We start from the raw sequence: 24,352 nt of genomic DNA, 5'->3' as shown, positions 1-24,352 counted from the left end.
CGTCGCCCCTCGCTGAGCCTGATGGTCCTCCTCACCGCTTTATTTGTCACGTACCCGTGACTACAACGTAGCGATTGTCTGCGGGCTCCAGGTCACCATGACAACCTGCAAAGGGGACTAGTTGCAAAGAGGAAGCGACCCACGTCACCAACTGACGCTTCCCCGCAACGGTTTTCATTTACTCAAAGTCTACTGAAACCTTGGCTATCTTTCGTGTCGCCTTCATTTTGACAGCCCATAATGTGTTCGTTATGCGTGGGCTGAACGTATGGCGCGTCGTTTTAGAGTCAACGCAGGTTGTAGAGCAAAGGTGAAACGAAAAACGGTCGAAAAACTATTTCTCAAAGCAATCGTTGAAGTGGAGACAAGGCATTTGACTGAGTAAAAAGCGAACTGATCGACGCTCGTGTCGTTTCCGTTCAATATTCGGCAGTCAAAGTCAAATGTCTTGGTTAAAACTTCAATGTACTGAAAGGTTTTTAAATAAGCATCGACATGACCGTATACAGTTGCATGTATGCAATACCAGTGATGTAAAACTGGGAAAGAGATAACTTGCGTAGAATTTTATCAAAATGAGATGACTGTTTCCTAGTTTCCGTTCTGTACCTTTCAAAGGAATGGTAAAAAAGCTGTCAAAGCGTAGCAAGGGTGGAAAGAAGGCTGAAAGAAAAAATCGATCAGACACGAAGTAGGGAACCGCTATTAGAATACGGTAAAACCTTGTGCAACTTTATCAAATAAATAAATATCGATGGCTTTGAGAGCTAGTGTCTCAGGTACAATTCCTCGATGCGTCCAGAATGCTTTCTTTGCCTTACATATGCATGCGGTAGCCTCATTATTTAAGCATTCCGTGCTCCTAAATCGCCCATTTATCGACTCGGCATACCTTCTCTTCCAAGAACGGCCAAGTGCCAGCAGTCAAGCTTCGAAGAAGATAACAACTTTAATTTATTTATGATTTTGCCTTTTTTTCTTCGTTCCTTGTTGCCTCGTTGACGAGAATTATTTTTGGATAACCAAACTTGCACTTCACCATTATCCCTGACGTTTGCATGTTACTTTCTATTTTTGAACTTTGCCATTCGTCAAAGAGTCGTCGTCTTGGGCTACGGGTCGTTGTTAGATTGAGACATTATTTTTCTCAAGGGAAACACAGGCTTCATAAACATCTTCGATTTTATATATAAATGTATTTTATACCAACATAATTACTATTATACTAACGGGCACATGATGTGACGGGTACATTGTTTAGTGAATTTTTACGGGAAACGAAGCAAACAGGCTGACAACGCGGAAATAAGTGGAAATATTGAGAGAAAAAAAAGGAGATAACGAGATTGAGAAAAGAGTACGGTCGCCTTATTTGAAAAGAAGCTGTCACGAAAGCAGCCAAAGAGGGCCCATACCAAGAAATCTAAAGAGCTTCAATAAGACGAAAGGATGTCGAATGTCTTCTTCTTCCGACTGCACAAGCTGCGCCGACAGCAAGAACAGGAACAAGAGCGTCGCCAGCATCAACAGCAACGAAGACTGTCTGGCTCCAGCAGTCTCAATGGAAGCGGAAAGAGGCCAATGAAGATGGGACGCTTCCGGCAGTTGACTCGTCCGTCTATCCACTGCCCGTCGCTCGTCGATTCCAACGTCCTGACGATGGTGCCCGGCCGTCTCTTTGAAAGGCCGGCCACTATGGACCCGTCGGATAGTCTCGACTACATTGCCTTGCAGATTCCCAGGTAGTTATTGTGTCAACAATTTCGGTCACTATTTTCACGCACAACTCCGATGTGTTTACTTAGAAACTCTACGGTTAAGCGGAGCGCGATGCGTTCGCAAACGCTCACAGGCTCATCAACGTCATGCATATTAGCGATGGCCCCAGCTGGTTTTATTTGCCTAACTGCTAAGTCAATAGTGAAACGATGAAAGCGGAAAGTTAGACCATTATAACACGATTGTTTAATTTAATATTATAATATATTCAGGCGCATTACATATGATTCTCGAGTCTGCCGGGATTTACATGTTTTCTTGTTGCAAATCGTGTTGTGTCAACGTTCGAGGGCCACCAACTCAACATCGACATGATGTCGTTGCCCTGCGTTACCGTGTCATGCAGTTTACTCTCCGGTGTTGCTACATCCAGCTCAGTACTGATTAATCCTACTCCTCCTGACCTTTTGTTTTTTCCTACTTCGCGCCACTCAGTCGTGAAGTCTTTTTGTTTTGTTTTTGTTTTAGTTTAGTATTACTGTTTTCATTACTATTTTTTTTTGGGGGGGGGGGGGAGGGAGGAAAGGGAACTGGGTAGGGAATTCATGATATGTCGGCAGCAATGATAACGACTTCAACCGTAATAATAAGTGAAGTCAATTTGTAATTCTTCTTGTCTTTTCAGCGTTTTTGTGGTTAAAACAGCCTTGCCTTTCATTTTCTTCGGGTTCTCTTGGCCAGAGCCTTTTTCTCAGAACCGTACTTCTTAACTAGCGTTATTCGTTTGGAAGTTATCCGCAACCTCTAAAATCTTGTCGCTTATCATTTATTCTGTTTTAATAATGAGAATTACGAGATTCTAAAGCAGTCAATTTAGGACGAAAAGATGAAACCCTGAACGCCCTTTCCTCTTACTATGGCGCACGTTTTCTATTTCTTTTCAATCCATGCAAGACATTTTGTGGAGGACAAATTATCGCGACATTTGATAAAATTAGCAACAGATTGTGCTGACCTTCGTTCATTTCTAGACGCCAAATGAAATACAGGAAACAAGTAGTGGAAAAGGCGACGAAGAGAGAAAAAACGAAATGCGGGCCTAACTCGTTGCTAGGCATTGCCTTTTGACGTCTACAACAAATAAAAAATAAACGGCGCTTTGCCCTTTCTGTTGGCTCTTTTGCAAAGATTCGTTTAATTGAGACAACTCAAACGTGTGCGTTTCCCAGGTTTTACCAAATCCGGTAAAAATATTTTATCGGGTTGGAAAACAAATCTATTAAAAGGTGCCTGCTGTTCTCTACGTTGCTACTTCAAGTTTTTTGTACTATAAAAAACGTCTTCTGCTTCAAGACCCCGTAAGCTACGCGAAAGGTTGGGCTTCTTAGCGTGATTAAGTGTAAGCGACTTGAAAGAAAATTAATAAAACAATTATTATAAACGGCAGTCTAAAGTTGCATTATTTTTCTTTATTAATAATATTTTAATGGTTCCCCTTTTTTTATAGATTTTGCTTTTCTCCTATTGAGAACAAAAATGCATTTACCTGATAACGCTTATGATTATATTTGCATTATTTCTTATGATATACATATATTTATTATTTTCATGCAACGCTCTTGCATTTGATTCTGTACAACAGGTGGGAGCCTGATTCTAATAAGCGTTAATGAAAAACAGAACCTATATCTACCGTGGTTAATTTGGCTACACAATAAAAATTCCGTTGAACATAAGTAAATGACTTTCAAAGAGAAAGTGAGCGGGACGTCCTCTCAAAAGCATCGAATGAGGCATAGCAATATAAGTTGCTGATTGACGCGCAATCCGCAAACAGCTGTGAAATGGTTTCAAGAAGGTTTTCATAATTACCAAGCACAGAATACGGATCTCTGTAGAAATTGAAAACAACATTCGGAGAAGGGGGTGGGTGAAGCCAACCAGGGATTTCATCGCCAGTGGTTGGCTTTCGTCGGTCCCCGACACCATTGTAGTACTTTTCCTTTTTTGACATTTCACAAGGCGGACTAATAAAGAGTTCATGGATGGGTAGTCAAGAGCGAACAAACGCAAAGCGCAAAAACTTCCCGAACCAGTCTGTTACAGCTCCATTCGTCTACGTGCCGCACCTGCAGGTCCTTTCAGGATCACTGATTGAATATCACGAAGGTTTGCGTATGCATGTAGGAAAAAAAAGTGGTCTATATGTGTACATGAAACGATACAGAGATACAATAATACATAATGAATGAGACCAATATGGTTGTCCTTTGTGACTAAAAATCGACCATTGGCGATTTGTGCTCCATGGACTATTGCGTGCAAGGCCGTGTGCAAGGGAAAAGGTCGGCAGGATAGAAAAGTTGCGCGCGCGCACTCTTCAAAATTTAACGGAAACTAGGGAAACAACCCCGAAAGAAAAATTAAATCATAAGAAAATTGAATGGCACAGATAAAAAGTGGACGGAGGATCTTGACGAGGTCTCAGAGGGCGCATGATTATGTTTGCGCAATCTTTAACTTTGCTTATTGGTTTAAAAGAACCAGAGAAGAGGAATGAATATCAAAAGTTGACATTTGCTAGATTTCTAAGCTTTTTTTAATGGAATGAAAAAATCGACGCATTCAAACAATTCACGATCAACTTAAAAGCTCAACCAATTGGTCATTTTGAAAAGAGAACAGCCCCGAAGTGTATGCTCAATTGGTTGATGTCTCTCGAATGGCTGATCCACTAAAGCAATCCTACGGTTCGATTTTAGAGATGCAGTCTGATTTCTATTGATCTTCAACACGATCCTTTTTCTGGGTATTGTAACATTTTAGCATAATAATACAGTGTAGTAAATGGAAACAAAACGTAGGAAATTCGAATTCAATTTAGATTCGAATAGGCCAATTGATGCAACGTAAAGAACAAAGCCAAAACGGAAAGAGAAAAAAGTGGGATTTTTATGGAACTGTTTCTAGGCAAATCAAAGGCAAGGAAATTTAGCCGGTGAAGAGGAAAAAAGAAGAAGAAAACAAAAAAAAAAACACGTAGAGTTTTCTGTAGATAAAACTGCGCCCTGTACATTGGTAGTTCGGCGTGAGCGCTGCTTTTCAGGACGGAGAATGCGCATGCGTTGAGCAACAGGGCAACTGCTTATTTACCGCCGGGATGGAAAAACACTCAACTTGTGTCCACCTTTCATAGAAACAGAGCAGCTAACACTGGCAAGCTTATGTATGTTACAAAGGACAGTAGTAAGCATAGTAGGTGGATGCAAAGAACAAACGCCATCGCGCACTCAATCGCTCTCCCGACACTGTATTAGAACAATGGACTTAGTAGGCTATATGTAAAGTATCTTAGTATTATAGGTTTATAGTGCTTGGGTGATGTAGAGTTACGCAGCTGAAGGTCTATGAATTGTAGACAGCTCCATTGTCCTTCGTTTTTCCCAATGCCAACCTACGGCCAATACACTACCATAGCTGTCGATTCGTTACGTAACAGTCATATATTTTAGGTACTACACGATAGATAACCGAGGCCAGCTTGAGTACTGTGTGTTATATATAGCACCCACCGATGGGCATGTCTTTAACTGGTGTGTAGAATATGTACGCTTGCACTGTGCCATAACCATCACTCGCCGCCTGCGGTATATCCTTATTGATACGTGCTGTCCTTCTGCTCCCTCCTGTTCCTCAGGGGGCCCTGAGCCACTGATGCTCTGTGCATGTGCGCCGTTGTGATGATGCCGTGAGCTCATATTGGTAGGTACCTTATTTGGTTTTCTGCTGCTGCCTTGTCCACGATCACGTCACCATACGGTGGATGGGAAGAACGACAGATAGTCACGCTCTTGCTTCACTGTCCCGTAAATACTCAACGTCTAGTTCACGGTCCGCAAACTCTCCCCTCTACTCCTCTGTCCTGTACCTTGCTCAGTGGATGCGATCGGAAACAGTTGTGCTATAGGCGTTGGCTGTATGTGCAACTGCTAGTGTGTGCGTGTGTATGTGTGTGTCAACTCTTCGCCGATTCCTTCTCAGTTGTATTGCTATTGCCGCTGCACTTGACGCTTCGATATAATTTGTTCCGCGCTAGTTACCCGTTGGCGAATCGGGCACTGTATGCAATGAACTAGTGTGAGCTGATACAGGTGTAAACGCAACCTTTCTTAAAGCGGGTTGTGGTACCTCAAAGAGTTTGAATTCATCTCTTAGGTGCTTATGAGAGGCTCAGGCGAACAAGTTTTCGCGCAAGGTTAGCCTGACTAACTTCAAAAAGGGATTTTTCAGCATAAATTATCGTATTACTGCCTGAACGGTATTGTACACACGTTTTAATACAAGTGGAGCCCCAGTTGTACAGAAGCTTTCGTTGCATATCAAAGGAGGAGGCTAAAAGGATGTGACGATCTGTATGGTATGCTCACGTTGCAGTAGGCAACTTTCAGTCGCTTTGTTGGCGATGGCGTCATCGGGTCAGGCAGAGAATCGTATCACTTGCGCAAGTGGCACGGCTGGTGCGTTGGCCACTGCTGCCGCTTCGGCCGCCAGTAGTCACATGTATTCATACAATTGCTTAGCCTCCGTATGGGATAGCTATGAAAACATTCCTCGGTAAGTTGTTTTTCTGTCATATGTTACTTTAGAGCTGGTTTTAGCATTTAATATCTATGCAAAGTCTCTGTACGTATGTGTATTGATGCCAGCGTGGATATTAGGTGTGTGTATCACGCGTTATGGTTGAACAGGTTAGTGTGCCTTTGTTTTATAGCGGAGACTTGACAACTGTATCGACCGCAAAGTTCGAACGGTGTTGTCCTCATTCTCTGTGCGACTGTCAGCAACCTTGTTAAATGATTACGTCGACTCACTCTTCATTATTGACTTTGATGATGGAGCTGTGTTTGTTTATCCCTGTCTTTTTTTTATTTTCGGTGCATGCAGAGTGAGAGTGGAGTACTACGTCAACGAAAACACATTCAAGGAACGGCTCCAGCTCTACTTTATCCGCAACCAACGATCAAGTGAGACTTCCCACTATTTGCATGTTTATCCCTCACAACCCAGGTCTATCAGCATCACCTTAAGGATTTGATCCGTTGCTGTAGTGCTTGTAATAAATCCCTAGATGTTTCGAGAAAGCGGCAGCTTTCAATCTAGAAAACGGTTTCAGCAGCACGAGTTGGCCAAAGAATGTATTCCTCCATCGATGAAAAGAGTTTAGCCATTATCGTTATTGAACATTTATTTTTTCTTTCCTTTTTCATTTTTTTTTCTTTTCGTGTCTATGCGTGTTCGACAACGAATCAATTGTCTCCTGCCGTCTAGGTCTGCGGATCCGAATCTTCAACCTGTTCATCAAACTGTTGACGTGCTTGCTCTACGTCGGCCGCGTCATTTTCGACAATGATCCCACTCAAGCCACTTGGTAAGATTCCTTTAAAAACAGATTTTTCTAATCTTCAATCATGTACGTAATTGAGATAACCAGAATAGCAAAACAATCAAGTACGTTCATCTATCAACGTAAACGCACTAGCAATTTTATCTCCGTCTTCTTGGTGCTGCGTTACGCACATGGTCATATTCTTATTTCAGCTTTTCTTTTATCTGAATTTAGCTTACATCGTTACTCTCCCGGAGCGCGGGAGCAAAAAAGCAAGTGACTCTGAGTCCGGTGGTCTTTGGGTGTATGTTATAAGAATAGAACGCTTGATACCATACTAATCATAGCGGAGGTAGTGGCTAACGATAATAGAGCTGAGCAGGATCGCCACATTTTGCCCAACGCCATCGAGGACGGGGTCGTGTAATGTGGATACTTCACGATTGGGATGCTTTCTATAATGAAAAAGAGAAGAGAAAAAAGAGAAAAAAGAGGAAAAACGTGAGGGAGAGAGCGAGAGAGGAGCAACTGCATTTCGCTTTGTCGAAAAGTGCCACTTAAAATCGTTATGTCCTTCATTCTTTTCTATTTCAGCGGTAAACATAGGGATGGGGAGTTCATTTGCTGGTCAGGGTCGTCTGTTAAAGGCCTGTGTCAATTTGTAAAATTTCTCTTGCTGTTTTCCCAATAGTTTGGATCGTTAGCGCGGTGACTATAGAAACGAGCGGATACAAACGAGCTCTCCGATGCGCTGCGTGTTTGTCCTGCGTCTAGACTCTAGTTTAATCTTTGCCTGCAGTATACGTGCACCGTTCCATAGATCATCCTTTTGATCATGGGCATCACCGGGCACATGAGGCTGGCAGGTTCAGGGATGGACGGTTCGATTTCAGTTTCCTATTACCGTTGCTCTGTCGTCAGCCGTACAAGCAAACTGATAAGGTGCAAGAGTCGCTGGGAACCAATAGCGAGTTAAAGGCAGTAACAAGTTGGATTATATAAAGGGGAATGCTGGTTACTGGTCCGTTCGGTTAGGCAATCATGGAAACATATGAACAGCTTTATACAACCAAATAAAGAAAAATAAACGTACTTTGTAAGTTCTATGTCATTACGTGGGTGCGAATAAGAAACAGATTATGGCCAATGCCCTCGGTTGTGCTTCTCAAAAATTAGAAATAAACATACTCACTGTCAAAATAAGGCATAGGTTCATAGAAGGGAGAATCAATATCGGAATATAAAAGCAATCGCAATACGTCGACTACTTTTCGCCGGTCGCCGTATGTCACCATGGTGATCTGCCGCGACACGGTGAGATGGTATTGCGAAGGTACCAGGATTTCAGGAGAAATTCGGCATCTCAAGAGTAAAAAAGCGTTATGACTATCTGGCGGTAGTGCTTTTACTAGTGGATGAATATTTGGTGTTTTACTGTTACACTAATAGGCGGTTCATGAGGTCCAATCACGAAGCACTCGCATATTTGGCTGACTATTCCGCTTGAAACTGCTAACAATGTTATCGTTAACAGTAGGCAGTAATTTACTGCACAGGAGGGAAATGTCGTAGATTGATATCTCATCTGTTGATTATTGGGTTCGGCATTTAGGTTAGAACACGGATTACAAACCTAAGAAAATGTTGGCAGAACTCGATGAATGATTTCATAGATCGATGGCATTCTGTGAAACTGCTCCGTGATTTTATGTGGAGCAGCTACACTGAATGCCCACTGGGCCATCCGAAAATTATCACTGCAGTGCCACTTAGGGGCGCAAAGTGCGATGACTTGTCCAAAATGCCACAGAACTATTTTAATCCATTAGTGGAGGAAAAATTAATTAGTAATAAATTGTGCACGAGGCTGATGAACTTTTCATGGCTATGATGTGAAACAGATTTTGTGTCCTTCTTACCTACCCTAGTTAAACAACTTATTTTAAAATTCTAAGCCTGTTCGAAGTTTAAATTGTACAAAACATAAGGTTCGCCTTGGTACCTACCCGGTAAAACGTGTAAATGACTAAATTTACAATTTTGCATTAAAACGACATTGCCAGTTTTGTTGCATAAACATACAACCAAGAGAAAATGGGCAATTTGCCCATTAGTCTTAGTCTCGTTACTTCTATCATTGTATTTTATAACTTGTTGACAATTTGGAAATTAAAGAAATCATTCTAAATTGACTTGATTCTGCAATTCATTTGCTAATTTCTATTCCAGTTACGGATGCGAGGTGGGTAATAAGACTGAATATTTGGCTGCATATGAGAAGACGCCTCAACAGTTTATGGACAATCCCATCATTCACTGGGAAGCTATCTGGTGGATAGAACGGCCCACCGCACTCTGGGTCATCGAAGTCATTTTCGCCCTCATCAGCCTCATTGAAACTCTCCTAGTTGCCTATCTCAGCTACAAAGTATACCTTTCATTACATTCTATACGTGTCTGCATGCCACCAAAATTTCTTGATTGTGCAGTTCTATCTTTGTACGTTGGTGTGAGTTGTGCGATGGTTTCAATTACGGTTGTGTTACGCAGCTATAATTAGCATTATACAACGTCGAGTAGTTATTTGTCATTGCACATTTTTATAAAAGGGAAACATCTTGCAGGAAATCCTTTCGTTTTACTTCATCTTGGAGCTCGTGAACACCATACCATACATTTTTACGGTACGTATGGTATATGGATTGCGACGTGTTTAGCAATAAAACTACGCCTAAAAAAAAAGAATATTAAATTTTTTATACTTTTAATTCAAATAATGTACATATTTTTTATTTTTTTTTACCTTAATTTTTCATCCGACAATCACATCACGCTGCCGGAATTTAACAGTTGTTTTACTCGCCATTACGTCATCTGTTCATTCCCGTCTTCCTCAACTGCTGGCTGGCCAAACGGGCACTGGAAAACATGTTTGTGAGTATTATCGCTGTACCTTTTACCAGCTGTTGCGTTCCTTCTTTCGTTTTGTTGCTCTTGGTGATTTTGTATTCCTGGTAAAGAAAAGTTTTGATTGGTTGGCTTGATCGGTCCAAAGACCGAATATCGAACTTTTCTAAACTTAGGTGGGGGTACGCTGCATCTAGTGCTATTGTGTACATTGTACACTAGCTGTGTGCAGCTATGACACATATCGATGCGGATGCTCATAAACATTGCATCTCACAGTTGCAAGATGCTGCCATACTAAAGGTTTCAGCAGTTCATCGAAAGAAACTAGTTCGGTCCATAAATAGCGTTCACCACACGCTGGGCAATTGATTTGTTTAAATCGCGCCCCTTGGGGAATGCTTAGAACAAAAACTTTGTACGTTTGTTAAAATTGACGTTAACAAAAGTTTGACCTGTTATTTTAAAAGAATGACCTCCATCGGGCGATGCAGCGTTCCCAGTCTGCCCTGTCTCAGCAGCTGATGGTCTTGTCAGCCACTCTTCTTTGCCTCGTATTTACCAGGTCAGTGTTATTTGCGTTTACTGCTGACCCTCTTTGCTTCGATTTATTTAACATCTCGATATCATTAAGGCTTGTGAGCTTGGCAACTTAATTTTTATAATATATTTACGAACTCCAAGATCGTTTAGCTGACTTAGAATTTTTCTGATTAATTGTAAAATGTACTGTACCTGATTCCCAATGAGACCTGCAAAACTCAAGTAAAGATCTTGCGGGACTAAAAACTTAAATAGGTCTAAGGTCTATATCTATTAGCCTAGATCTATTCATGCTAGGCTTTTCAGCTATTATCGAATAGAAAAATAATAAAACTGTTTTTTGCCGAGCTGATCGTCGGTTACTAATGCAGTTTACTTTAATAAAGCGTGTAAAAATAACAGAGTATTGTATAAATTTTTTTCATGGTGACTGAACGTTTCAGTGTGTGCGGAGTTCAACATTTCCAGAGAGCAGGTCATCGCCATTTCAACTTGTTCCAGTCGTGCTATTTTGTGGTGGTGACATTCTCAACTGTCGGCTACGGCGACTACGTTCCAGACATTTGGCCGTCGCAGCTCTACATGGTCGTCATGATTTGCGTCGCCCTCATCGTTCTGCCCACGCAGGTATATCTTTCCGTTTCCTCATACATGCATAGTTAATGAGTTAATGAAGTAGCCTAGAAACTACCCAATTGTCCATTGTTCCGCAGAGATCAGAAGCATTCCGTTTTATTCGTCTATCATAAAACCTTACCACTTGGGTTGCTATTTTTTTTTTCTTGGCCGCCTTGGAATAAAGCGACTAAGTTGAATAGTTTTCATAATGAATACTTCAAACGAAAGTCCATTGCTGCGATTGAACTGCGTATTGTAGATGCAGATACCACGTACCTGCGTTGTACATGTTCCCAGGGGCGGAAAGCGTATCATTCGAACGATAAAGATACTGAACTAGCGAAACTCTTACTAGCTTGAGATTTCTTCAAATTCCTCGTGGGAATGGTTTCCCATTCTGCACCAATCTACTGGCTACCTTATAAACTATTATAATGCGGTGGCACATTGTCGAAGAAAAGGCTTTACGACGTGGGCAATTATGTACTCACGCCCAACTTTGCTCACAGACACAATGATATGCATTATTCGCCATTGGCTATCATCTGCCAAATGTGAAACTTTGAATTGTACGATAGACGAATAAAAAGTGGTCTTCCTCAAGTTTACTCTGTCGCTAACTTGAGGGGGCGTGGAATTAATGTTACATGCTTTTACCTCAACGTATCCTATTAATGTGCAGTCAACGTGCCGTTCGAAAAAACAAAAATCAATTGTTGCTGTACCCAAAAATGCGCGCATTCCGTTACTCGTAAAAGTTTGTTTTGAATTTAGACAAGTAGACCATAACTGCAGGTTCCTAACCGTAGTATGTAGACCTACAAATACCTATGCAATATTTTGCTGTCAGTTTTGCAACCCTAGTAATAACAAATTTTTCCCAATTGCAGTTTGAACAATTGGCCTTCACCTGGATGGAACGTAAAAAATTGGTAGGTGACACTAAGATGTATCGAGGTCGGCCCAGCGAGGCTGCCGACACATCGCTATGTCTTTTACGACTTAAAATACTTTAAAGTGTGATGCATAATCGATCTAGGGAGGCACTTATTCGTCTCATCGAGCCCAGTCGGAGCGTCACGTGGTCGTCTGTTCGACATCGTTACACGCCGACACCATTATGGACTTTCTCAACGAGTTTTATGCGCATCCTCTTCTCCAGGTACGATTGCTTCAGCTACTCTAGTCGACATCGTTGAAGCTTAGGGTTGTCCTTTCTAACCCCTTGTTATTGTTGAGCAAAGGGAGGGGGGTTTTCGTTCATTACGAGCTAAGTGTCGTGCAGGCATAATGGCAAAAGGCTGTTCTCAAGTTATAGTATGCAATGCAACTATGCTAGCAAGCCTCTAGCGAGTACCGGGACACGTTTGCCAACACGGGTTCTCATTAGTTTACCTTGCCTGCAGTCCTACAGTACGAAATTAACGAGTTTGTTTTGTCCCACGAACTAGCTGAGTCATCACTGGCTAGGATTCTGTCAACCATATCCCACGTGCTGCATTTTGCCTGGGGTAGCCACCTTTTCATCCGTTGGCACTCGATCACGAGAAGTTTTCCCCCGAAATGTAGGAACAAAGTATTTTCAATGCGCTAGTCCTTGGCTAAACGCTAGTCTTGGACTCAAACGTAAAACATCCTGAAAAATTGTTCACAAATAAAATCTTGTCTATGGTTCCCCGAAAATGCTGCAGATGACGTCATGTTCTTTTCAACCTTTCATCTTCTCACGACGGAAATCTATTATGCAAACTCAGAGGAAGGAAGCGATCGATACTTAATTAGATAGCAGGTCGCAGCGGATGCCAAAAAAGAAAACGCATACAAAGCAGCAGACAAGTAGTGAAACCGCTAGAAAACTTGAAAAGAATGTGAGGAGAGCAGGAGACATGGTGAATGAGGAAAGTAACGGGAAGCAGATTTTTTTCTCCTGCTTAGATGGAGTGTACTGCTTGACAGACGGATCAGGTTTCACACCCTTCCTTGTAATCTCCGCAATATGCTGTTGTGTGTCGTTTGTTTGTTTGCATTCTTTAATGAGAAATATTTGATGACTCATTACATTAAATGAGGATGTACCTTCTCCGTTCTCTTGTACACCTTATTACAGGCGAACACAACATCCAAGTTGATGCTTTTAGCACCGTTTCCGTCATTTAGTGTCACGCGTCTGCTCTCACGAGTAGTCGTAGCTAAAACGAAATACAAGGGACTGTTAAGTCTCACAATGCTGTTTGATTTTTTGCTCAAAGAAAGTAAGCGACTCTTTCTGAAATTGCATTGGCTTTATGGGTTTCAGGACATTCAAGGGGATCAGGACATATGATTATAAAGAAAAATCACGTACTTGCCAACCCCCCTCATAAGTCGTGTCTAATCTTGTGTCCTATGTGTATGGCTGTTTTCTTGTTATACAGGATTATTACGTGGTACTTCTATCGCCCATCGAGCTGGACACGACGATGCGGATGATCCTGCAGGTGCCGATGTGGGCCCAACGGGTCATCTACATCCAGGGATCTTGTCTCAAAGACGCCGATCTGGCCAGGGCACGCATGAACGAAGCCGAAGCCTGTTTCGTTCTGGCCGCCAGGAACTATTGTGATAAAACGGCAGCCGTAAGTTTATTCTGCCATTTTATAATCTTCGCATTATTTTCCGTCTTATACGCCTACCGCATCAAGATCTGCTATGAACTTGATAACTCATGAGCTTAACAAACCACGTCGTGTTTCATAACTGGCAAACTCGTGGCAAGCTCAAATTCCGGGCTTTAATTTAATGAAACCATTTTACGTAGCTACCCATAACTAGTCTAATGAAATAACAAGTTCATAGTTTGTGGACCAGATTTTTTTTTTGTGCTTCCGTGCGTCATTTATGTGTTGGAACTTTTGATCTATTATTATCAATTAAAATATGCCCCGAGCCCCGCCATGCGGCATTGTTGTTATATAAATAATAAAAAACTTGAGTCTTTTGTTCAATTTTTCAGGATGAACACACAATATTGCGATCGTGGGCCGTAAAAGATTTTGCGCCCGAAGTCCCTCAGTACGTGCAGATTTTCCGCCCAGAAAACAAACTGCACGTTAAATTTGCACAACACGTTGTGTGTGAGGACGAGTTCAAGGTAGGCCTTAATGCCCAAAGCTGGCGGTTATCGAAAACCCGCTTTTTATTTTATTTTTTCTTTTTGTACGATTTTTATTATTTAATTCAATCAAAAAACCATTTGCCTTTTTTAGTTATTTCTATGCATAGTATAGCTGTATTTAAAAATTCTGGGTTAAATCTTTTGGCTGAAATTTCTTGTAGCTCCATACACACTACCGGTGATTTCGTTTTCGCGTGAAATGCAGAATTCAGAGAACTAAAATGATCGAACTTTTATTTCTTTTTTTTTTCCAGTACGCTTTGTTAGCAAACAACTGTCTGGCTCCGGGGACATCAACTTTGGTTACGTTACTTCTTCACACTTCTCGCGGCCAGTAAGTATGCGTTGTAACTGCTAATTCCTTCATGATTTTTGGATGTGACCGATTCGTTTCTTGAAATCCCTTTACAATATTTCAAAAATTTACTACCAATAAAGTGCACATGGTGACCTCCGAGGGTCGGATAGAAAATCCTGGATGCTAGTGAATAACTGAGATTTATTATAGGCGTCAGAATTGTTAAAGAACGAATTGGTGCTGTGTGTGTTCACGTATCACTACAGTTTTACACGTGTTTGATCAACATACGTATTCACGTCTTCGTAAATTACTGGAAAAAAGAAAGGAAGAACTCGACGGACTTGTGTTGACGGCGTAGAATGATTAAGTATTAGGTTCTCTGTTGGTTGGTTTTGCTAGTTTTTAGATATGCCTTTTTGTTTGTGTAGGGAAGTGCAATGCAAATAGGTTGAAGGCAGGCTGATTGCAGTATGCGAGGGAAGAAACAATTGCAAAAAAAAAGTAAATACGATAGAAGGCTTGAAAAAAATTTCAGTTGTAACAATGTTTATGTAAAAATTTCATAATATGTAGTGGGTTTATGCATACAGCTATGGAATTTTCATCCTTCTAGGGGAAACACATTGACATGTTGACATTAGAGTTTTCACGTGCTGTACATCACCTGGCCAGCATATACGAACCGATGCGTCCGTACATGTTAGCAAAGCAAAGTGAAGCGCAGTTAACAGCATCTGTAACTAAAATGCCATTCGGAAACATAGTTAAACTATGAACTATGAATCGTGTTTGCCTCGAAATGCATGTTATGCTTAACGTTTTGATTACGTTTTCTCACTATCAAGGGAAGGCCAAGTGTCGGACGAAGAGTGGCATAGACTATATGGAAAATGTAGCGGCAACGAGATCTACCACATCCTGTTAGCGGAAAGTCGTTTTTTCGGCGAGTATGATGGCAAAAGTTTCACGTATGCCAGCTTTCACTCACATCGGAAATACGGTGTGGCATTGGTGGGAGTGAGACCAGCCGAGATGCCCGAATTCTACGAGGAAACCATTTTACTAAATCCAGGCCCTCGACACATCATGAAAAAAACTGATATTTGTTTCTACATGAGCATCACCAAGGAGGAAAATTCGGCCTTCGTTGCCACACCGACTGCCTCCAGTGGCACAGATGCCGCCGCCCAAATGCAACAACCAGCTAGCAGCAGTGCTCAATCCAACATGGAGGCTGGGATGACTTCCACCATGTCAGGAGGTTTCGTAAAATCTAAAGAGACGGTTTTGACGACGACTACTATGACAACAAGCGGAATCGTTTCAGCTCGTCACGTTATACCAAACAGCAAAACACAGACTTCTTTTCAAGGAAACATTTACGATGGACTAACAGCTCGTTGTTCGTCGCCCAACAGTAAACTGAAATTTTGAAATTCTTTGTTGAATTAATGCAAACATTTTGACGTTCTTTTCAGTATTTGATAGTGGAATGCCTCGCCGTGGTAGTTTCATTAATCGAAACGACTCCATGGACAGCACGACGGCCTGCTCTGTTGGCAATCAGAGTCTCAGCAACGCAGCAACGTTTGCCGGTGGTGCGAGCAATTTTCTCGGCGTGCCAAAGAGCGACTCTCCCGGCCTTTTAGCCGTTCCTAGTGGACACAGTGGTAAGGTTCTACAAGCTTGCTCGCTTTACCGCATCTACGTATATACTAACTACTTGTGTAACTTCTTCGTATCACACATAGTATTTTGATTTTCTTCATTTGTTTTAGCCTGGGGATGGGGGGAAGGTGGGAGGTGTGCGTATCAGGCTTCTTCATTTAATACATACCGAAACTGATTTTGATTGGTATACGCCTTATCAGAGCCTTATCTATTCTGAAAATACTACTGAACGTGGCACAATACGTCCAATCGAAACCGTTGTTTGAATTACAATTCCAAACTCCAATTATCGAAGGATATAGCAAGAAAAGAAAAAAGAACATTCAGTCGCATGATAGATCATACACACGCTGGACTAATCCGATTGTTTATTGAGAGTCTGATAAGCTCTGATACATACTACGGTATCTATGTTGCGTTCTATTGGGCCCCTAGTAGTCGCTTTTTGTTCATCACCTCCAACAACCATCCTCCTTCTCACAATGGCATTATCGTTCTCGCTATGGTGCTTTATGCGCCTACTATGCGTGTATCCGAGCTAATTAACAGTGTATTAGTTGCTAGAAATGGAATATTTGGTTGATTTTAGTAGCGGAATAGCTATGCCTAGTACACTATTAGATTATGGCTTCCAGTAATTTGTACCGTTTGCTAGACGAAGAGACCACACGGATCGCATTGAAGTTTACTAGTCATATAATTATAATACCTCGTTGGAGAGTCCAATAGGAAGGACAGCATGGGATATGTAAACTTGATTTAAGAACTTTTTCGTCGTACATCCTCTAGGTTTCTAAACCATCTGAATTTACAACGAGTACATTTCCTGTGTATCTCGTAGGATCAAGACTCCTATGATACACGACAAAGACATAAGTCATTTCACGATTGAATAACTGATGGTTTTAACTATACGTCGTAAAATCTAGGTGTAGAAAAGATTGCTCTGTGAAATATGAAATGGTATTTTGTGCTAGAAAAAAAAATTTATAAAAATGAAAAAATAGAATCAAGTGGCACTCACATCTATTTTTTCATCGAATTTCCAGAAAGCCGACGACCGAGCATCTTGCCAGTCCCTGATATGTTTTCGGGTTCTACTATAAACCTGGTAGCTGGTCATACCACAGCCACCGAGGATAGTGAGGATGAGATCGACGATGACGTTCCGTGGCCCGCCCCAACCGAAAAGATCTCGTAAGCCTAGCAATTATTGCCTTAAGAAAAGCCAGTCGGAATATTCTTAAGTACTAAAGGTAATCTCTTATCTATGAATAAGGATCGTGAAAGGTTTTCCACCGGTGTCGCCGTACATTGGCGTTAGCCCCACCTTATGTTACCTTTTGAAGGAGAAGAAACCACTTTGTTGTCTACAACTTACTCAGGTATCTGTTTTGGCTCTTTCACAGCATAATTGATGTACGCCTGTAGCTAGCGGTCTATCGCAGCTCATAGAGGTCTCATTTTTGTTTTGGTCGAAAAATGAATAAGGAGATTTTTGTCGGCATATGATAAATTTTATGTATCTTCCGTTGGTTTAGGTGTGTGAGCACTCGAGCCATCGAAGTGCCAAGGAATATAATTGGTCTAATAAAGTCATCATCCTCGCAGCTGATTACGCCTCTACCGGCATCTATAATTTCGTCATTCCCTTGCGAGCTCATTTTCGCACTAAGTCGAGTTTAAACCCTATTGTGTTGCTACTGGAACGAAAACCAGACGTCGCGTTCCTGGACTCCATCTCTTATTTTCCATTTGTCTACTGGATGCTGGGGACCATTGACTGGTAAGTCCATACTGTGTGCAGTGTCTGGATAGGTATTGCCATCCGCATGCAGACAATTATTCAGAACATTTTGAATTAGTTTACATTATTACCTGTCTTATTCTTTATTTAAACTGATATAGTTTGGACGACTTAATAAAAGCGGGTATAATACTGGCTGAAAGCGTCGTCGTCGTCAACAAGGAATTCTCCAATTCGGCCGAAGAAGACACTCTCTCCGACTGCAACACCATCGTCTCCGTCCAGACCATGTTCAAGTAATACGAGAATCAAAATTAACGCAAATAATAATCGTAAAAACAATAATAATAAGAAGAAAACAAAATTTATAACTATAATGGAACAACTGCTAAGGGCTTACCGAGTTTAAATGGCAGTTTTTAAAAACTATTTTAGGTTTTTCCCAAGTATTAAGACCATTACTGAACTCAGCCAGTCATCCAACATGCGTTTTATGCAGTTTCGTGCACACGATAAGTATGCTCTACATTTGTCGCGCATGGAAAAGGCTGAGAAGGAGCGAGGATCGCATATTTCCTACATGTTTCGACTACCGTTTGCTGCCGGAAGCGTTTTCTCCGCTAGCATGCTTGACACACTTCTCTACCAAGCTTTCGTTAAAGACTATGTCATCACTTTTGTCCGTCTGTTACTTGGTATTGATCAAGCCCCCGGATCAGGATTCTTGAGCTCGGTACATGCTTTATTACGGAACGATTCTTCTCAATAAAAAAAAAATTGTTTTTGTTACAGATGAAAATCACAAAAGAAGACATGTGGATTCGCACCTATGGACGTCTCTATCAGAAATTATGTTCTACCACTTGCGAAATACCTATTGGTATCTACAGGACGCAAGACACATCCAACTCTGAGAGTGTAGTTATAAAAATTGGCAATTTCATTCTACTGCATCTTTAGCTTGACGACACTCTCATTCTTACCTTTCTCAACAAATAACAGGTTAGCGAGGATATGGCCCGTGAAGATACCGGTTGCGCTGACATACCTCGACGAGGGAACTATGACACCCCAGTTCACTCGCGGCAGCATCCCGGGCGCGTTTCACTGGTACCCATTCAAGAATAACCTTTAAAATTGAATTGTAAAAGTTTAGTAATTCATACCAATATATATTTTTTTTTGTGAAACAATAGTTGACTGACGAAGCACGTGACAATCATACACAACTGATAGAACGAGCAGAAATCGCCAGCTTAGTTCGTTCAAGAATGGACAGCCTTGGTATCGATACCCTTGATTATGATGATGTCTCAGAGAAAAGATCGTCACTTTCTTACGTCATCATCAATCCTAGCTGTGATCTTAAATTAGAAGAGGGCGATATAATGTATGGCTAGTGTATTTATGGCTAAAGTAGCTACAGTTTGCTAAAATGTCTGTTGGATAATATTTTAACATTTCGTTGCTCCTTTCAAATTCACCAGTTATCTGATCCGACCAAGTCCATTCTCGGCCCAGAAGACGTTCGAACGACACAACAGTCGCCGTCGGTCGCATATCAACATCTGCGAGGAAAGACGTCGACGCAATAGTACGAAACCAATGCCACAGAAAGCCAACTCACTTTCTCTGCCAGATAGCCCAGACATCTCTCTAGGCCCACCTTCCGGCCTGGGTGCAAATCGTGGAAGATCACATTCTCTTCGCGTTGATGATATTCTGATGAGGCGTTCTAGCTCTTTGCGTCAAGGTTTGATGACACGTAATACATCAAGTGTGGAGGAGGTAAGCTTGAATTTAGAACCTACTGGAGGGACGAGTGGTCTTTTTTCTGGATCAGGCTTACGCGGTGGAAGCATCAAGATTCCTTTGAATGGTAGCATTGGTTTAGAGGTCACTCCTCCTGCTGACCAGGATTGTAGTGACTCTGAGGAATCTCTAGATCTTCGTGGTACGATCGTATGACACCACCCTCCACCCGTAGCTCAATCCAATATAAAAAGTAGCAATCACTTCCCGAAGCCAATTACACCCGCCATTTTTGTCTGTGATTCAGATGACTAAAACATGATAAGGATGAAAATTTCCATCACTGAAAATCCTACCGTTCACTATCATTCCAATTTACATCAACATTTTACATCCCGCAAACAATTTGGAGGGCATGTTAAGCTTCGCTTATTTTATTTTCTTTATTCGCAAGCACACATAGAAAATACCTTATGCGACACTATCCGAAATATTTGATCAACACTCCGTCATTCCCTATAGCCTCCACTGCCTTGATTCTTTTCACAGATTGTTGAAATTGCGCAGAATGATTAGACAATAGCATTTACCATACATCCGTGATCGACTTCTTTGAAATTTGTACGCATTCGATCATTTAGAAGTTTTGGCATATTTATCGGAATGACAAGGTGAAATCATATTGTTATTCGAAAAATAAATAATTCGCAACTGTGATTTTAATATTACGAAATCATGCATGTTAGTCTCTTATAGAAGTATCCTTGTTATATACGAGTTTCCACATTTTCTTTCACTTGTAATGGTCCATCATTTGCACCATACGCCTTTCTACATATCTCTCATTTGTTGAAACACCAATGGAGTTTCATACTTTCGTAAATTTTTTGAATGCCATCAAACCCCTAACCAGTAGTATTTTTCACTCGAAAGTATACTATTCGATCACAGTATTTTGTATTTGATTTTCATGTTGTGATTAATTCTTATAAAGCCTAATTTTATCATTATCGATTTGCATATTTACTCTATTGTTAACCGAATCCTAAATAATCAAGAATCACGATGAATGAAGTGGGCCTGGTTTTTTTTTTACTGAGAGAAATGATCACTCCTTTATGAAAATTGTCATTAATTTATTGGAAAAGCAACGATCTAGAGTTACAATATTTGTGTGGTGGCAATCATAAAAAACAGAAACTGAATTTTAATGCTTATTTTCCCTTCTAACTCAATTAGTTCTTTCCTTCCACTGTATCAGTTTTCCGTTGCTCTAAAAAGTGGTCTAAAAAAGATAGACATGATTTGTGAAGAGAACATCCATACAAATAAAAGGGTTTCACGGAGGTAAGGTAGAGGTATTGAAGGCTGCATCTGTTCAAACCCTGTATGCCGGCACTTGACACCATCGAAAATGGGCTTCAAAAATACAACCAAAGACTTGCGTTTCCTAAGACGAGATGAGCTCAGTATTTCTGACAAGAAAACCGAGAAGTGTAACGAACGACCAACCGTATTCTGTACATTTCCCTCTCGTTTCCCACGCTTGTAATCCTTTCCCTTCTTCCGCCAACAGGTCATCTGCCGATGGCTCTGGCCTTCAGCTTTCCTTCTACTTGGCCTTCACACTTGTCAATTCTTCACATAGCTGTTACATCTACAAGCAGAATATCAATTCCCTTTGGGACGCCTAACCCTAAACGACCTTGTATCTTCGTATGAATGTTGCGCCTTTTCCGGATTATAAATCAATCCTCTCGCAGTCTTGTAATTAATTTGACTGCTTGATGGATTTCAGACGACCCTTGGAAGTGAAAAAAAAATGCGGAAGCTAAGAAGAAATTAGGCTAAACGGCAACCGAAAAGCGATAAGCAAATAATAATAATAAGAAAATAGGAAAGCTAACGGAGATAATAGACAAATAAACGGTAAGAAGGACGTTTATAACAACTGCGAATATTCTGTGCACCAACTGTGCAACAATAAAGCTCATCATCACAACATGCCTCTATTGCCCACATCCAATAAGTAAAAGCAGGGGAAAACTTATTTCCATCCATACAGATGGAACGCATCAGTAATGTTCCTATTGAAACAGCACAATGAAAATTTTTTGTCTGTTCAGACTCAATTTCGCTCCCGAACATCAGGAAGAAACACAGTTGCACAGCAGCTGAAGGTTGTGCGCTGCTAGCACAGAGCCTTTATTAGATGAAACTATTGTAAAATCATTAACGTACCCCAGGATAAAATTTCAGAAAAGGGAAGAACAGGAATAAGACGTATGCGACCAAGATTGTCCACAGAAATAGCAAGAGGACACGTCCTTGTGGGCATCCAAAAAGAAATGTGTGCGAAAGATTGGCGCCATTGTAGAACAAACGGACAGTTCGATTCGGACACTAGTACACGTACAGTCTTCTCTGTAGACTAGCATCCATAAAATTATTTTGGGTTTTGGGGATTGGGACTGAACCATTTATGTATGTGGAGAAGATGATGGAGAAAGAAATAAAGGTTTATACATTTATCAACAATGAATGGTAGATGCACTTTCATGAGGGGGTAGTTTCTTTACACAACGGGTGCAATTACAACATGCTCACCTTGCAAGGTATGCAAAGGATCAACAGCAGCTTGCAGCTCCCACTTGGAGCCTAATGGACCTGTTGAGGAGAATGGATCGGTAATATGCCTTTCCAGCTTGGAGAACATTGTAAGATGCAACTGTCACAGAACCATAACTTTAAGTTGTGTAATAGGAAAACCCACATTTGCACCTCGCTCTGTCACATGGCCTACTGTATTAACGGCCAGAGCATGCACAATTCCTCCTGCGCCTTAAACTAAATTCCAGAGGATCGTAACCCGTACCGAAGCCGAATTCCATTTTCCAATGTTTGATAACTAATATACAATTGAAATGGGTAGAAAGAAGTTGGGGAAAGTGAAATCTGTTAAAGGTACAGTATCCGGCACAAAAAGAAGAACACCCGATTTAATTTGAAAAAGCCATTTATGGGCAAAATATATGAATTTTATACCTTTTTTAAATAGGGTCGGCCTGTGTTTGGCTCAAAAACGCAATAAGTTGGGAAGGGTTGTTTAAGTCCAGACACCTTTTGCTAATGCCCCAGGTGTTACGAAAACTGTCTGGAAAAAGTAGATTCTAGTCTTTTTTTGTTAGACCCCCAACCCAATGTTCTTCTTTTTGTGCAGGCCAGGATACTGTACTACGACGGGGGCCAGAGTATTTTGGACTAGTTGCCAAAAAGACTCCAGGTTTTCCGACAGTTGGAATTTCGTCCCTCGTCCCTTGGACGTGCTGTTCGCAACAGTAGGACATCTGTCTAGCGACATTTGGACTATTGGTTCCCGAAGTTTGGGCGCGACAACGAAATGTTGCTGAATCTAGCAATCCCTATACTGCGCGACAAGTGACTTCCCATGCCTGTAATATTTGGAAATCTTTTTTTGTGTCTTTTCACTGAATGCATAGGTATTCATAATTAACTTATAACTTATAACTTATAATTAATGATTACGCATAGATATTTTTGCTCGGGTTATCGGGTAATGAACTTAGATATTGTTATTGTAAAAGAAAGATATCATTACATTTGCGTGGGTTAAAGTCACTTGCAATTAAACTATTATTTTTTTATTTTTTACATGGCATTTGATAACATTCTATATGGATTATTATATACTTTTAAAAATCTACTTAGTAGGAAGAGTAGCCCATAAAATAGTCTTTAACATTCACATTTAGGCTAAATTTTAATTCAACAAACAAAAGTAAAGGACTTTTAGTGAAAATGACCATATTGACTAAAGCTTTCGAAATGTATAAAAAATAACAAGGAATTAGAAAGTAGGAGGAAAATTAGTAGGGTCCTAGAAAGAAGGGTCCAATTGTCGCTGGCACGGGAGCTTACTTGTCGTAAAGTGTACCGCTCGTGGGTTCAGCAACATTTCATTGTTGCGCCCAAACGTCGGGAACCAGTAGTCTAAACGTTGATAGGCAGATGTCCTATCGTAGTGTACCTAGAAGTGTTGCAAACCTGCAACCATAAACTATAGCTATAAGCTATTAATTCTTGAAATGTTTTGCTATACATATAAATTAGTGATGTGGGTTGTAACAATCGAAATGGATATCATCCAATAGTCCGAACTTGAATATAACATTTCAGTGATGTGCACGCAAGATTATGCATCTGAAATCAATGGAAGATGGTCTAGTACAATAAATTCATAATTAAACAACTAAATACAAAATGAATGTAATAACAAACCTGAAGAAGAATTAATAGTTTCCAAAAAGTTAAGATTTACTTCATGTGTTTTCATTAAATTTCCTTAGCTCGACATTTTGAGCATTTTGGTTTACTTCCGTATAGAATTTACGAATATGTTCGCTTAAGAACTACTGGTAACTAAAGGAGTGTTGCACTGCATTGATGTAATTGTCAATTGAGTTCTCTTTATTTGTTCAATGGCACTCAAGCAATGGACAACTGAGAGATGGTCATTGTTACCGCAATAGTTAC

The 24,352-nt window shown here is 40.8% G+C and overlaps 1 protein-coding gene across 4 annotated transcripts in view; it reads left to right on the top strand.

The window, feature by feature from the left end:
- The window catches only part of LOC130700418 (potassium channel subfamily T member 2-like), a 37,883-nt gene extending 17,747 nt beyond the window's left edge, over positions 1-20,136 (top strand). For 2 of the 4 annotated variants that reach the window (XM_057522466.2, XM_057522463.2), the window contains exons 2-24: positions 6,664-6,743; positions 7,048-7,147; positions 9,335-9,533; positions 9,715-9,789; positions 9,956-10,039; positions 10,483-10,577; positions 10,999-11,182; positions 12,064-12,105; positions 12,213-12,335; positions 13,588-13,788; positions 14,166-14,303; positions 14,582-14,661; positions 15,474-16,045; positions 16,107-16,298; positions 17,349-17,496; positions 17,579-17,684; positions 17,841-18,085; positions 18,208-18,342; positions 18,482-18,779; positions 18,839-18,964; positions 19,049-19,156; positions 19,243-19,436; positions 19,534-20,136. In XM_057522466.2, coding sequence (XP_057378449.1) covers positions 6,664-6,743; positions 7,048-7,147; positions 9,335-9,533; positions 9,715-9,789; positions 9,956-10,039; positions 10,483-10,577; positions 10,999-11,182; positions 12,064-12,105; positions 12,213-12,335; positions 13,588-13,788; positions 14,166-14,303; positions 14,582-14,661; positions 15,474-16,045; positions 16,107-16,298; positions 17,349-17,496; positions 17,579-17,684; positions 17,841-18,085; positions 18,208-18,342; positions 18,482-18,779; positions 18,839-18,964; positions 19,049-19,156; positions 19,243-19,436; positions 19,534-20,014 — 4,006 coding nt within the window. In that variant the 3' untranslated portion in view covers positions 20,015-20,136. Of the gene's footprint in view, positions 1-5,421; positions 6,334-6,663; positions 6,744-7,047; positions 7,148-9,334; positions 9,534-9,714; positions 9,790-9,955; positions 10,040-10,482; positions 10,578-10,998; positions 11,183-12,063; positions 12,106-12,212; positions 12,336-13,587; positions 13,789-14,165; positions 14,304-14,581; positions 14,662-15,473; positions 16,046-16,106; positions 16,299-17,348; positions 17,497-17,578; positions 17,685-17,840; positions 18,086-18,207; positions 18,343-18,481; positions 18,780-18,838; positions 18,965-19,048; positions 19,157-19,242; positions 19,437-19,533 lie in introns of those variants that run through there. The other 2 variants (XM_057522465.2, XM_057522464.2) reach the window with 2 other exon arrangements.
- Positions 20,137-24,352: the final 4,216 nt, after the last annotated feature.

The sequence above is a fragment of the Daphnia carinata genome, chromosome 8 (assembly GCF_022539665.2).
Source record: "Daphnia carinata strain CSIRO-1 chromosome 8, CSIRO_AGI_Dcar_HiC_V3, whole genome shotgun sequence".
Classification (NCBI taxonomy): Eukaryota; Metazoa; Arthropoda; class Branchiopoda; order Diplostraca; family Daphniidae; genus Daphnia; species Daphnia carinata.
The sequence above is the reverse complement of the archived record's forward strand: the minus strand, read 5'-3'. Positions and strand labels throughout refer to the sequence as shown.